Genomic DNA, 16,026 nt, shown 5'->3' with positions numbered 1-16,026 from the left:
CCTGTGAAAACCTTGAACCGAGTTCAATTAAAAAAATTCATTCTCAACAAATTTAATTTTGAAAGAAGAAGTTGCAAAAAAAAGTATCAATTTAAAAAAATTGTCAAAGGAGATAAAAAAAGATAGCAATAAAAAAAAATAATCAAATTTGATAGAAAACAACCTTGTGGAGTATAAAATTATGAGAAAAATAACCTACAAAATGATCTCAAACAAAATAAATAATAATAAAAAGAATAGAAATTAAATTTAAAAAAAGTAAAAGGAATGAAATTAAAAAAATATAAATTTAAAATAAACAATAATACATTTGAGTAGCCTTAGAATTTACTATTAAAGTAAAATGATTAAAAAAAAACCTTGTATGAGAATTATATTGGTTTTGTTTTTAAAGATAATAATTATACTATTTCAAAAAATTAAAAAGAAAAAAAATCCCCCAAGCAATAAGTATTATATTATTTTATTTTAGAGTTAAATCAATAGTTTTATTATACAAAAACAACCAATATCAACCTAGGCAATATTATAAAAATAATTATATAACGTTGAAAATATCACCTTAATTCAAGCATCGCATAATCTTTCAAGAGCCTTGTTTTTGTAGATTTCTCCTGCTCTAAAACACTACCCTTCCATGACTTCCTGTCAAACCCAGCCTCAATATCCAGACTTTTCTTTGAAGATTTTCTACAACCTCGTCACAAAGCTTCGGATTTTTTTTGCATTCCTGAAATGAAATTATTCGATACCAAAGGTGGTTGGATATTCCATTTTAAGATTGCCACTGGCAACTTGCCTTCAATATCATTTTCGTGGCATGTACTCAGTATGCTGTCTTAAAGTACGTATTGCGACTTGTCCCAAAAGCTTAATTAACCTAGCTTGCTTGTCATACCAGACAAGCCAATTCATCCAAGTTAAGATCGACCATTGACAATGAGTTCGGCGAAAAGCTTTACCAGAATTGCCCACCACGACCATTGACACTGAGTTCGGTGAAAAGCTTTACCAGAATTGCCCACCTCCTTTAATTGATTGAAATGGCTGGCCATTAATTGATATACTTCAAGTAATTTGACCAGCTGAAGATTCTGCGCAAGGAATCGAATAAAGCTGCTTGGCCAAGCTATGATTCAACTGATTAGTTAAATCATAGCTTGGCCAAGCTATGATTTAACTTGAGCTAAAGAATATACGTACATCATGAGCCAGTATTGGGGTGAAAGCTACCTCTAAAACGAGCTGCGGTTTTATTCGATCCCTTGCGCAGAATCTTCCCAAGCTATGATTTAACTTGAGCTAAAGAATAGACGTACATCATGAGCGCATCGTATTTGCAACTTTATTTCTGGTTTCTTTAGCACAAGCTAAATGATTATGACTATTCTAAACGCTCTATATATGTCAACTTCAACGCTGAGCGCATCGGATTCAAATCTTGTCATTTAAGAATCAAAATGGGCTATAAATGTGGGAAAAGATGATACCAGTGATGTACAAGTCGATTAAAGATACGTACCTTCAAGATGTCACTCACAAACTGTCCCAAACACACCAACCAACATGGTGCCAAACACCATAGAACCAATCGGGAGACCAAGAATGATCGGTACCACGATCCAGCAATATTCAACTACAATAGGCACGGCCAAGCTGTCGAGCATGAGAGAGGCGCCCAGGTATGTGTTAAGGTTGGTCGTTACGTGGTTTGTGATGAGAGTGTTGATGAAGTAGCGGATGAGTTTATCAAGCTAACGCATAAGAACTTTGAATTAAGCAATTCGATGTCTACGAAAGCTGATGAAGAAGCCGATGAGTTTATCAAGCTAAAGCATGAGAAGTTTGAATCAAGCAGGTCGATGTCTACGATAGCTGATGAAGTAGCCGATGAGTTTATCAAGCTAAAGCATGAGAAGTTTGAATCAAGCAAGTCGATGTCTACGAAATCCGGGTGATTGGCAAAAGGGCTTCTACAGGACCACATTAATTTCCCCATCATACTCTTCTGGTCCTTACATATATAGTACAATAATCTTTCCTGTTGCGAATCCATGCGGTGGCAGGAATATTTCAATCGAAATGATATCCCATATATATAACATGTATTATTAATCTTTGATGATATATTTCTTAAATAAACGTTGCCTTCCATGTATTATTAATCTTTGATGATATATTTCTTAAATATTGGTGTTTGTGTTTTAGTCACTTGCGCCGATCCTCATGCCTGGTTGAGTTTTGTTTTTGACCTCCACTCTTCACTTCTTTTTACATAGAATTACTAGGGTAGTGTTTAATAAAAAAAATATCACGATTTGATGTAGGAGTATGTATGTTTCAATGAGCAATATCCATGGGTATTTTGCACTGTAACTCGTGTGATTTTAGTCAATGTGATTTTAGTGATTTAACCCAAGTTACGAAGGCAGAAAATTTGTGTAACAAAGAAAAATGTATTTGACGAGGCTAATTCGATATGCTTGTAGGTGGGTTTTTTTCATCGATGCCTGATCATTCGATACATTCTGATAGATTGCCAATAGTTCGGCAGCTTTTCAGATTTTATGTGTATGTGAGAGAGAGAGAGGGAATTTTATTCGAAAAGGATTCAAGTTATTAAATTATCAGTTTAATTTACGAGTTACACATTCAATTAGTTTTAATTTAAAATGATAATATTTTATTTTTTATTTTTATTTTTTTTTCTGATTTTGATCCATTTACATTAAATTTAAATGGAAATATTATCCAAATTTAACCTAATCATATTCAATATATTTATATTAAAACTCGATCCAAAGTTAATCCTAGGTTTTTTATCTTTAGGCATTTTGGCGAGTAAGTGTATAAGATATGTACGAAATGCTTCGAACCCAGTAGATTAATTTTTATTTTTATTTTTTCGCTCTTATAAGTTCTAACAACATTCTAGCGTTGTGCATAAAGCAAGATCATAGCAACCCTTGTCTAATTTTGCTCAAAGTGATAACACAATATATATTCCTCAGAAATTCTAACACCCACGTAAGAAAAACATTTATGAATCAAATAAAATGATAGATCGACAAAGAGGGCAAGTAGCCTGTTTGTTATCAAACCACTTGTCTAAACAAGCTCTGTGGAAGAAATGCTTGCAATGCAGCTCACTCACCTCTTCTTCAGCTTGAAATCCACATAGACACACACAACATTCCATTGCAGTACTAACCCCATAGCATGTGCCATCATTCTGCTGCAAGCTCTTGAACTGGGTTATTGACATTCTTCTCTCTCTTGCATTTTCTTGTGGATTTCCATCTGGCTCTCCCTCGTAATCTGGAGGTGTCCAGTTAGCACCGACCATAACTCGCAGCCCTGACGTCACCGTGTTTTTCAGTAGAGCCACTAATAAGATTGCGTTCATGAGTAACTCTGGCAGCACTCCTGCTGCACCAGGGAAACTTGAGAGCCCCATAACCCACAAAAGCAAAACAGAAGCACTTCTGTAAATTATGGCGTTCAGTTGAGCAAGAGGATATTGAGACCAAGCAATTCACCTCCACAGACCAAGCATAGATAAGAACTTGACGTCCTTAAACTGGGCTGATCCTGGAGATATATTACACAGGCTCATCTTAGACCACCAGTACATGTTAGCCCTGGTTATAGCCATGATGTGCTACACGTGGCGACACGTGTAGGGTTTCTATGAGATACTGATTGATGATTGATTGTATAGAGGGTAATTTTATACATGCAGTCCCTCCAGTTTCAGTGTCTTTTCATACTAGCACCTCTATTCGAACGGTTGGGAAACCGGCCATCCATTTTCAGTGCTTGTAACAGAGTTTGGAGTAAATAATTAAGTAAAATAAAAATCTAATAATTCATTTATCCTTGTTGAACATGAAGCCAGCAAATACAGAGACGACACAAACGTAAATGACAACAGCAATAAAAGACAGTTTGATGTGACAAACATCATCTGTCTGTCATATTGGACTTCATGACAGTGGGATCTCCACTCAATTTCATAGCTTTTTTTTTATTGGTATATATATGGAGATTTTAAATTGTGGCGTCTGTGAATTATCCATCTGCTGTGACCAACTTCTACGATGATAGAGAAAGGTTGAAATCTCTTATCAGTACTTGTATTTTATGGAGTTTACATATCAGCACAAGATCTTAGGTCATCTTTTATATTTTACTTGATTTAAACATTAATATCTCCTTTAACTCTTTGACTTTAACATGAGTTCTATATTTATTATTCTATAATGTTATATTTAAATGCCATCATTTGTTTCTTATATATCTTAATTCAGAGTAATTCTATAATCTCTGTTTAAAAATCCAAAAAAAAATTATTTTACTTATTTATAATTAAACGAGTCATCCCATATTTAAATTATTTTTTAGCTTGATTTAAACCAATAGCACTAACCTGTTAAAACAAATTTACTTAACAAATAGCAGTCAAGTATTAATCCTAAATTCATTATTTCAGGACCATAGAAAAAATAATTTCACTACACCAATAAATTCTTTAATGCCTAAGGATAATTTGACCGAAATTCAAAACTCGAGGGACCATTTAAGTAAATTAAACCAATATGAGGCATGCAGAGATCGAAAATGGGGGAGGGGGTATTTTTTCACAGGGAGCAAATGGGTCCGTCTTGATGAGTGACACGTGTCTTTAAGCTTTGTGGAGGGCCAAGAAGGTCTTGCCTGGTGGCAAGTTTAGAGACCTCTGAGTGCTTCTCGGAGTGACGTCTTCCTCCTCCTAGGTCCGGGTACTTGAACTGGGGCCCACGTTGATGCGTGTCGGTACATACGATTGAGACTGACTGGATGTTGTCTGGTTATCTCTTTTGAGGTTGGAGGTAACTTTGAGGGATATATCATACAAATTTTTTTAAACAATGATGAATCGACTAAGAAGCAAAAAAATAATTCGGTGTTATACCGTATATTTTTTACTGACTGGATGTTGTCTGGTTATCTCTTTGGACGTGGAGGTAACTTTAAGGGATATATCATACAAATTTTTTTTAAAAATGATGAATTGACTAAGAAGCGAAAAAACAATTCGGTGTTATATCGTATATTTTTCAGATGTAACACTCTAATAGTGACATTTAATTAAATATCATATTTTAAAATTATAATAAAATTTTAAATAATATTATTATTTATAATTATGATATTAATTAAATTCAATATTAATCGATCAACTACTCTATAATAATTATTTAAATTGATCGGTTAGTTTCAAAATAATAAAAGAATTATAAAAACTATTAAAAAACAAAACTTTAAAGTGATATTTTTTAAATCTAAACATCCAACAATCAAAATAATCAAAGTTGTTATTCCATGCTACTATAAAAAAAAAATAGCATTTAAAAACTCTTATAAAAATTAAAATATAATAAAAAATTATAATTCTTTTAAGTTATAATTTTAGTTTAGTTAGACTAGATCTTCTCTTGAGCCTAATTCTATCCCGCTAGTTTATAAATATATATTTTAAATCATTCATGTAATTTATTCGAGGTATATTATTATCTAATTATAGTAAATTTATATCTAATTACTTAGAATTATTTATTATCGTAGGCCAGCTACATCAATGATACTAATAAAATATAATTAAAAGAAAAAATTCATAAAATTATAATTTATATATGCAGTAATCAACTGATCGACCAATTAAACTAGAAAATTAATAATAATATTACATCTTAAATTGTCAAGTTTATGAAACACGAGATATTTAAATATTGTTATTCAAAGGCACAATTATCTTATTGGTCTTAGAAGCAAAACAAAATATAAATGTGATATTTCATTAAAAAAAAATTAAATAATATTATTCAGCTAAAAATTTTAATTTATCTTGTCCAGCTTAAAAGCAAAACAAAGTGTAAATATATTATTTCGTGTAAAAAATTTCAAATGACATTATTCAGCCAAAGATTTTAATTTACTATGTTAATATATATATATATATATATATAAACCCGACTTTTAGCTGATCGAAAACCTTTTTTAACAACATTACTGCTGCAAGTGAAGTAAAACGATTATAAGCAGCTGGATGTGCACATAAATTGCCCTCATACAGACAGCTTATTTTCTACAGCGTTCAGCATCGCCGAAAACATGAAAGCGAGGTTTCGTTACAGGGTGCCCATTTTTTTGATATTGCCTATAGCCCTTGAAGAGTTGGAAAATTTATGATGGAGCAGGACCGAAGCCCTTGTTAATTCAAAACAGAGCTCCTATACCTTGACCATGATGCAGAAAATTTAAGAAACATGAAACTAACTTCTTTCTACTGCACAGCTCTACCAGTGTTCATGATGTTTTTAAATTAACAAGTGAAAAATTGCGATTCACTAATAAAAAAAGCAGTCATACAATGATGAATTCTACAGATTTGTATCAAACCTAATCTGTGTAGTCGTTATGGTAGTGTACACTAAGCTTCTATAGTTGCCCTCCTTTAGTGACCATTAGAATTGGAAGGATCAAGCCCTGCTGCCCCAAAATATGCATTTTCAGCACTGGTCAGCCGGGTCTGAAACATTGTCCACTCCTTCCTGCACCTCTCCCTGACCTGGGACCAGCAGAAAAGGTTAGCATGTATGATCAAAAGAGCAGTTTGCTCTGGTTTTGTAGAGCAAATTTGGAAGACAGAAAGGTGAAAAAAGTGCTCTTCGTCCATTTGCATGATAACTCGACAACAGAATATTGAGCGTTTGGATGGTTAATAATGGCAAGGGATGCTGTATGATAACATGCAAACAAAATGAAACGAGATGAATTATACTGATAATGAAGAAACACTTTTCATACCCCTTGCCATGGTGCCTTTCCATTTTGTGACTCGCCCTAGAGAAGCAAAATAGTGGGGTAAGTATTTCATTCCAGCATGTATTGGGGATTTATAGTGGGGTTAAAACAGAGGAAATGAGCTGAGGCCAATCATATTCATTTACCTGGTTCCCAAGAGAGGGAACACTTTGATGAACAATCCACTGGGAATCTACAACTCCAATCTTTTCATGGGCAGGCTGTTTTTGAAGGAGAAATTTTAATTAAGGAGTTTCATGTTGATGTTGCCAATAACAATTCAAAACAAAGCAGAAATAGATCAACCAGGATGGAAGTAGGTCAGCTACCTCTACACATTTTCTAAGAGCAAAATCAAGACCCCAACCATGGACCAAGTCATTCTGCAAATTCCATAATGCAGTCAAACTCTAGTGCCATATGCTATCAGAGAAAGGGCGAAGAAAACGGATTCTTAAAAGTGATAAAGTGAGCAACAGTAGCACAACAATCAATACCTGAATCATATACCACACACAGCGCCAAGCATCTCGTGAAAACACTGGAGCCATGATTTCAACAAACCTAAATCCGGAAGAGGATGATCTCTTTAAGCTTTTACAGCACAGTCATACAAGGAACAAGAGAAGCAAGGCATAAAATAACAATAAAAAAGCAACAGTTAAAGATGTTCATACGCTGCACATGGTGGCAGATGTGGGTCTTTGCACCAGCCTGGTTTCTCATCTGTTATTCTAATATAAATTCATGGAAAGAGATAAAAGGGTTAGTTAATAAATCAATCACAATTCCATAACTGTTTTCTAAGATAATATTTGAATCAAATAAAATCAATCCTTAAAAAATTACATGGGCATTCCATAATTCTTTTTTCTTTTTTTCCCAAAGAAAACTTTTATGGGGACTATTCCGTCATTCTTACTTGTGAACTTCACGGTCATCTCTTCTCTTTGTCATCTGCCATGTTAATCCTTTGCTAGGTTCCAAACCAGGCTGTGAAATCTCCAATCCATGCTTCTTCACTAGTTTTATATATCTTAGATAAAAGTGTGCACAAGAAACGTGGCAAAGTTTTTAGTATTGTGAACTAGCATAACCATAAAATAACTATTTTATATCCAACACCTACTCTTCTGCATTGAAATGCTCAACTCCCAGGTCTTCGTCCCAGTTAAATATGTAGTCATATGGTGCCACAATATCAGGATGTAAAAACCTCTTAGCATACCACCTAAGACAAAATTTCAGAGTTTAAAGTTACAAGGGTGGGTCAAATAAAGACTGAAGTGATGAGTTGAACTGTATCCCCCCCACAGGATGGTGAAGGGGAACTTTAATCAGTGAGCTTCTGTTTTAAAATAGAACTCACCATTTAGTTTGTCTCCGGACACTCACGTGAATAGCACGCTTGGACCACTCAAATTCATCCCATTCAGCAATTCGTCCATCATAATGGAATAGAAGGATAGTAAAGTTCTCTGAAAACTGTGAGATAGATAAGAGACAAAGTTGTTCACATACTCATACAGGCTACCATGAGCTCATAAATGAAACACCACACAGGACCAACCTTTTTAACACATGCATCAATATTCATTCTCTGATCATAGCCAACAGTGAAGGTTACAAGATATTTTGGTGCGCTGGTCAAGTCCTGCAAAGGCAACTTGATCAAATATATCAAAATTGCAATTCAAGAGTACTACCACTACTATTGTTATTTCAGGATGATTATTACTCTGTTATTGTTATGAAACAATGGTGGATGATGTTTGTTTCACAAAAGAATGAAGTCAACAAAAGTAAACAGCAGGCCATCTAGTCATCAACAATATCATTTAACGGGGCAATATTCTAGAACATGACATTAACTACGTGAAAATAAGAGGAGAAAAAAAAGAGAAAAAGGAAGATGAGAGGTGGAATACTTGCCCTCCCAGGTTTTCTTTAGAAATGGTATGTGTGGTAATAGCCAGCTTTTTTGCTTCAATTCAAAGTTACGTATTCACTTGAATAAAGATTTCATAAATTGCTATTCAGAATTTCTAATATCCAACTTGACCTCAGCATATTCTCAAATTCCATTTTTCCATTGAAACTGTCTTAGGCAAGCAAACGATCCAGGGACAGCCTTCATTGGAATCACCCTTTCTTTTCTTTTCCTTTATTTTTTTATGGAGCGCAGATACATTGTAACTATATTAAATGAAACATTTTCCAGCTAACTCCCTTTTCTTGACAATAAAATTAGCATGTACCATTTTAAAAGTTAACTAAAATTACAATCAACTGAATCATAACTGTTGAGTCATTCAAAACCAAAAGAGCAGCCTGTTCATTCTGCAGCTAGGCCAAGCTGGTATGCTATAGAGAATTGCATGTAGCATATGAGGAAGTTTAAGGTTGAATGTTGCGTATAAGAGTGGTTGTAGAATGCTCACCTCATTGGGATTACCCCACAATCTGCGCAAATACAAGTCTGACTCAACTGCAACAATTCTTGGTGGTAGTCTCTCAGCACCACGAGGATTTGAAGGGACCCAAATCTGTGAATAGAATAAGGCAAGCACAAGGTAACAGTGTGAATATATTGCTTGTGTTTTTCCATGTACAAGGACAGTGTCATTCAAGTTCTGCAAACATCATCTTAGACAAAAAAATCCATTTTGTAGGCAAAATTGCATATAATGGATCAAAAATAGCATACAACAGTTGTACCTATGTTGCTTGAACTTGGACAGTCAGATACAAGTCCATGTTCACATGGCTAAGTTCTGTTTTTTTTTCTGTTTCTTTTTTTTTTTTTCAATTTCTTGCTTATAATTAAAAGATCATACTGAACACTGAAGTATCAGCTCACACTAATTTGTTTTGTGATGATACATAGTTCCACGGAAAAGGAAGTAAATATAATGCATGTAACCCAGCTACTAATACTAAATTGAAAATGCTCTTTAAACACCATCATATGGGTGCGTGTAAGAACCCACCCACGTCATTTAAGTTAAAAGTGCACCCCGTTTTGCTCCAACAGAAGTATAGATGTTGGAAACTTAATTACAAACACAAGTAGAAATCACAGATACATTCATTTTTATTTTAACATTTTCCCATACATTTGGAGTGCAACAAAGTATCCAAGTCCATTTGTGTCCAGCATGAGAATATCACAGTCGCTTGAAAAGTCAGGCCATAAAAAGTCAGGGCAACAATGGACAAAATGGTGTAACATGTTTTGTTTGGAGCTAGATGGCGGTTCAATGTTAGTTAAAATTTCAAACAAGGATGGAGCCTTTTTTCCTGATGTGATCAAGATGAACTTTGTATAATGGACGCCTCAAACTGGGATTTTTTGTAGCCTCTTATACAACATTAAATTACAGTCTTCATCAACATGAAGTAGATAAAAATATAAGGCTGAATTACGTGTGAGAAAAGTATAAATGAACAAACAAGTTCATCTCTCTCTCTCTCTTATTTTGAACAAACATACAGTTCTCTTATTCATGAAAGTGACATTTAAATTAAACTTTCTTGAGAAACTGAAAGATAGACAGCATCTAAGTGCACTGATGTCATTTGTTTTGTAGCAAACAATAATATAGAGGAAGGAAAACTTTAGAACCAAGTGGTGATGAACAGAAGGAAAACTTTAGAACCAAGTGGTGATGTGTTATTAGGGGGACATTCTGATTTCACCAAATGCATCCGCATATCTAAATAGGGGCAGGATTTTTTGGTTACTAAGCAGCGGTTCAAACTCAAGACCTCTTAGGGGAGGGGGGATATTAATGCCAACTGAGCTATGGCTCATTGGCAAGAACAGGGGAGTTTGAGTTGTATTTTTTTCGCCTTACGAAAATTTAAGGTACAGGAGAATTTATCACCATTACTACAAATTGAAGGGAAAAAATTAACAGGGTAGATTATATTACTACTACAAATTGAAGAAAATTAAAAATTCCAGAAAACAAGAAAAAAGGTTTCAAAGACAGATGATGTGAGATATGGAAGACTAATCTTATTTTATTAATTTCTTTGATTAAAAAGGCAATTTCCCTTATTTCTTTATAAACAGGTTTATTCTTTTAGGTTCAAAATTTCCCCTAGTTACCTACCACCTAATATATAAATTCCTTTTACTACAAATCCTTGAATAATAGTAGGGAAATATTTACTGAGAAGAAAAATAATGCAATTTATTTTATGTCAAACCAAGACAAGAGCTTCGTATACCCTCAAGGTTACATACGGTATGAGGAGAAAAATTCAAAGGAAAAATGTTAAGGGGGTAAGCTTCAGAGTGTAAAAAGATGAGGTATTAAGGATGTCTGGTAAGAGTTGAAAGTAATTGGGAGTAATAATTTATCTCAATAGAAACCATATCAAAATTTAAATTAATTATTAAAATAATATATATTTGTGGTTCAAAGTGAGAAGTGTAAGAAAAAAAATAGTATTAAATTGAAAATAAAAGGCAGGAAAGGCATAAAATAAAGAACGTTTTCCACCCTACAAATTCCTTTACCCCTCCCCTTGTAAGGTTAACATTTAACCCTTTTTTTTTAAATTCAATTTCACCTCCTTGATATTTTCATCTACCCCACAAAATACAAATTATGTCAAATATAAGGAGGTGAAAAGTTACAAGGTTACAAGGGTAACATTTAGTCCTTATAACTTGCTCACCATTTATCCCCATACCAAGCATATCCTAAAGTGCAAAAGGTATTGCTTAGAAGGTACTGATTAGGCTCTGTGTATTTTTTTGGTGGGAAGAGAAGCTCTAACTTTCATAAATCTTGTAGTGAACATGTAGAGAAAGGTCCATTAAGTGCCTTAATGGCACCAAAACTTCAAGACAAAGAAATTCAGTATCTGACAGTTTAACAATGTTAGGACTCAAGAAAGGAAGCATACCTTTGATTTATTGTTCAAATTTGGTGCTTGCATTGAACTGCTATTGTTACCCTTAGAAGACCGACTGTTTTGAGGTGTGAGGCCCTCTTTGTACGAGATATCAATCGAATGAATGAAGTTGGGTGAGATATTCAGCTGCCAAAATTTAGAGACAACATAAAATGTTCTATAAAGTAACTAAAAGAAAGCATCTAAACTAAATAGGATACTCATCCATATAATGTGAACCGAAAAACACACAAAAAAAAAATGGAAAGGAAAAGAAAGGAAAAATCATACAGGAATGAGAAAGGGCACTTCTAAATTTGCATACCTTAGTCAATGACAAGGTCGGAAAAGATACTCCTATCAAGAAACCAAAAGCTACTCCAAGAAAGGTCGTTAAGATTATCTTAATGGTCTCATTTGGTTTTCTACCAGCAACACTGCAAAAAACAAAATGCAAATAATCCTTTGATAAAGTTGTGACGAATCTAGACCCAATAAAGATTTGTCCAAAGGACAGAAAATAAAACACAGACATAAAAAGAATGAGCTCTCCCTAGAAAACCAAAACTATCAGATATGAACCTGCGCGAAAGGATTCCCATTATATTTACAATCTCTGGACTGTGTCGTCGACAAGAAAATAAAATCAAAATGTATCAAGAGAGGGGTCTGCCAGATTAAGAGCTCAAAGGAATGCCAAACCTGATGTAAATCAAACAACAAAAAACTAAAATCAGTCTACAGCAATAACTACAAAAATCAAGATGAAAAATTTAAATGATAGCCGCAGCACTATTTTATTTTATTTTTTCTAAATGCCATCACATGATAATTCTCTCACAAACTAAAAAGCAAAGAGTAAAAGAATCTACAGGAAACAGAACTACGGAAAGCCTTCAACGTCTCCTTCCCAGAAGCAATTCACTCACTGAGGGATTTTACTTGTGGATAAACTCACTCACTACATCTCGAATCAATCCAGAATTATTGAACTTATAATGCACAACAACTAGCTCTGAGAAAAAACTTGATAAACAAACAAACAAATAAATAAATAAAAGCATGTTATCCCCCCCTCTTAAACTGCCTAGAATTTGGTTGACTTACCTCTATTATCGGTAATCCCATTGCCTGTTTTGACTAACAACATCTAAACCTTACTCTTCTTAAAATAAATTACACAATAATTATTTGAATTAAGACAATAATAACAACAGCTGCAGTTGCGTAGATTCAAAGATAGAGAAGGAAACGACCGGAAACAAAAACCAAACGTTAAAGTTAGCTGCTCTTAGGAATTTGATTCAATTCAATAAAACATAAATTTACTACAACTTGCTTGATATTATCAATAAAAAAATCAGAAAGAAAATCCTCAATCAAAGCTAAATACCTATCTACTTCTTTAAACTGATGCAATAAATAATAATTAATAATTAGAAATTGTGCAGAGAGGAGAAGTAAAGAGAGCAAAAACGCACATGAAAAGAGGTGAGACAGCAGATTGTTAATGGACGAGAGAGAGAGAGAGAGATCAACTGAAATGGAAAGTGTAGAAGAAATCACGAGTTCCTCTGAGAATTGAAAAGAAGAAAACTCTGTGATCGCCTCCACTGGCGACCTGCCTTCTCCAGCTCAAGAAACAGACGTAAAACGCCAAGAGATTCCATTAATCCTTAAATAGAATAATTATCAGATTGTTAACAGATAATTAAAAAAAAAAAAAAAAAGGAAGAGAGACAGAGACGGAGGTCGATAAATACTATGAAAATACGTTTTCTGTCAAGTAAAAAAAATACTAATTTTTTCCTCTCCCATAGGAGGTCAAGATCAGATTTTATTCCCAAAAAAATAATTATATGTAAGATAATTAAACTGACGTAAACGGGGATTTGCGTTGTACTTTTTTTCTCATGATAATCCAAATTAATTAAATGTCATATTAAAAAAAAAAACTCTCGTAACATATTAAAAACTGCGTTATTTATGATATTATTATAGGTATTTATGATGAGCAGATGATTAAATGCAAGAATGTGCTTTAAATTTTGTGGAAAATATCTTCAACATTCTTTGATATTTCTCAACAAAATAAAAATAAAAATGCAAACTTTGTGCAAGCAATCTAGAAATAGATAAATAAATGGGGATTGAATCAAGGTTGTGATTTCTTGTGTTAACAAAAAGACAGCCGTTTGAATATAAAGATTAATTTGAAAAGGTTTAGGCCTCGTTTGTTTGTAGGAAAGTTGTTTCCTTTTGAAAAGTGAATTCTGGGAAAAATGAATTCCGGGAAAGTGAATTCCGAAGAAAATGAATTTCTTAAAAGTAAAGTATTTTCCGATGTTTGGCAGTGTTATGAAAAATGAAAAATAAATATTCAAAACAAAATATATATAGCAATCAAAAGTTTGAGGATCAAATTTGATATAATCAGCAAATAATGACATTTCTAAACTTTTCACAACTTCCGGAAAGTGTTTTCCTCCCAAATTTTTCAGGAAAACACTTTCCTAAAAATCAAGCCAAATTTTCCTTTGACTAGAAACTGTTTTTCGTTTACCAACTTTCCTAACAGCAAACAAACACAAGAAAGTTTGGAAAGTGTTTTCCCGGAAACCACTTTCCGGAAAACAAACACAGCTAAAAGGAAAATATTTTCCTGAAAATCAAATCAAATTTTTTTTTACTAAAAAATATTTTCGTTGACCAGAAAGTGTTTTCCGTTGACCGGAAAGTGTTTTTCATTGACCGGAAAATGTTTTCCATTGACTGGAAAGTGTTTTTTGTTGACCAGAAAGTGTTTTCCGTTGACCAACTTTCCTAATGATAAACAAATATAGGAAAGTTTGGAAAATAGTTTCTCGGAAACTGTTTTCCAGGAAACAAACATGGCCTTAAGCTCAGTTTTAATTATTATCTTTGTCATTTGTTACTGGCACCATCTTAAGTGATTAGTCTAATAATTAAAGAGGCGTGCCCCCTCCTTTAATTTATTTAACTCGAGCATTGAAGCGAGGATTTATTAAATTATTCATCAGATTTTAAAAAACAAAGAATAGGCACTTTTAGTATTTTTTTTAATTTAAAAGGAAGGTTATCCTCATTTCAATTATCCAGCTAGGTATATGCCTAGTTGGGTTACAAATAAATTATTCATAATTGAATATATATACTTACAAAGAATTTTATTTTATTTTCTTTGCATATTAGCCCCTGGTTGATATAAAATGACAGTTTGAGTATTCGAATCCCTTCTCGCCGTGCTTTGCAGGAAGGTGCCCCGATATCCCTTTGACTCGGTCTCGCATTGTACAAGGAATCAGGATTCAGGGCCATGGCCATAACACTCAGAATACGGTGGCCGTTGACAAGGATTTATTTTTTATTTTAAATTGATTTTTTGATGTTTTTAAATTAAAAATAAATTTTAAAAATAAAAAAAATTAAATTTAATATATTTCTAAATAAAAAATATTTTAAAAAATAAATCTTTAAAAACAGCTTTGGACCTCGTAAAAAAAAAAAATATATAAATAATTTTCGTGAGTTGCGCCTCTCGCAACCAAACACTCGCTAAAGAGTTGAGTCTTTCACCGAGTAAAGACAATTGTGGAAATAGCTAGCTAGGTGCCGCCCACCAAGCAAGGACCAGACCCATTTAAATTAATTCAAGGACTTTGATGTCCCACATGGACCGATGGCTTGTTAATGTGTGGATGTAAGGTTTAAGTTTTGTGACCTAACACCAAAGTCGGTCAACAAAAAACAACTTGTTAATTTTTCAATTTGCCATCACCATAAGAGGAGAGTACACTGTAGGCATCAATGATGTGACGGGCCAAACTAAAACCTAAAATTATGTGACCGTTTCTCCACGTAGCAATGCCGTGTTTTAGACAATTATTTGACTTGTAAAATTATTTCTTTTATTTTTTCCAAGTCAAACCTAATTTTAAAGTCAAATATAATTTTAATAAAACGACATTAAAAAACTATTTGGAAATGTATTTGTAAGAGCATTTTTTTAAAAAAATAAATTTAATATTTTTTATAATATAATAATATCAAAAATAATTTTAAAAAATATTATCTTAATATATTTTTGAATGAAAAATAATTTCAGACACATTTTTTAACTATCCTATTTTTTTCAGAGCTGTTTAGAAATATAATTATAATTATTTTTTAAAATATTTTTATTTTAAAATATATTTTAAAATTTTTTTCCTAATGATAAACAAATATAGGAAAGTTTGGAAAATAGTTTCT

General features: G+C 33.1%; 2 protein-coding genes across 2 annotated transcripts; both read right to left on the bottom strand.

The window, feature by feature from the left end:
• Positions 1-2,887: 2,887 nt before the first annotated feature.
• LOC105132328 (probable E3 ubiquitin-protein ligase XERICO) lies at positions 2,888-3,630 on the bottom strand. The gene has a single exon (XM_011035756.1). The coding sequence runs from the start codon at positions 3,455-3,457 to the stop codon at positions 3,041-3,043; it is 417 nt and encodes a 138-aa protein (XP_011034058.1). The 5' UTR covers positions 3,458-3,630; the 3' UTR covers positions 2,888-3,040.
• A 2,594-nt stretch (positions 3,631-6,224) lies between these two features.
• Positions 6,225-13,501, bottom strand: LOC105132327 (uncharacterized). Its single transcript, XM_011035755.1, has 15 exons — positions 13,236-13,501; positions 12,337-12,456; positions 12,080-12,191; positions 11,767-11,901; positions 9,288-9,392; positions 8,417-8,500; positions 8,216-8,331; positions 7,976-8,077; positions 7,769-7,882; positions 7,524-7,580; positions 7,344-7,410; positions 7,176-7,229; positions 6,993-7,067; positions 6,850-6,885; positions 6,225-6,610 (listed from the first exon to the last, which is right to left on the bottom strand). Exons 2-15 carry the CDS (start codon positions 12,354-12,356, stop codon positions 6,497-6,499), a joined length of 1,191 nt encoding a protein of 396 aa, XP_011034057.1. The 5' UTR covers positions 12,357-12,456; positions 13,236-13,501; the 3' UTR covers positions 6,225-6,496.
• Positions 13,502-16,026: the final 2,525 nt, after the last annotated feature.

Source organism: Populus euphratica, unplaced genomic scaffold, assembly GCF_000495115.2.
Source record: "Populus euphratica unplaced genomic scaffold, PopEup_1.0 scaffold85.1, whole genome shotgun sequence".
NCBI lineage: Eukaryota > Viridiplantae > Streptophyta > Magnoliopsida > Malpighiales > Salicaceae > Populus > Populus euphratica.
Note: the sequence above shows the minus strand (reverse complement) of the source record. Positions and strands in the feature narration are given on the sequence as shown.

Bases quoted from the DNA above. Each gene is read 5' to 3' on its own strand.
- LOC105132327 (XM_011035755.1), bottom strand. From the start codon at position 12,356: ATGGGAATCCTTTCGCGCAG. The intron at 12,192-12,336 runs GTTCATATCTGA...TGTTTTTTGCAG, and splicing joins ATGGGAATCCTTTCGCGCAG to TGTTGCTGGTAGAAAACCAA. The intron at 8,078-8,215 runs GTGAGTTCTATT...ATTTTGTCTTAG, and splicing joins GTCCGGAGACAAACTAAATG to GTGGTATGCTAAGAGGTTTT.
- LOC105132328 (XM_011035756.1), bottom strand. From the start codon at position 3,457: ATGGGGCTCTCAAGTTTCCCTGGTGCAGCAGGAGTGCTGCCAGAGTTA.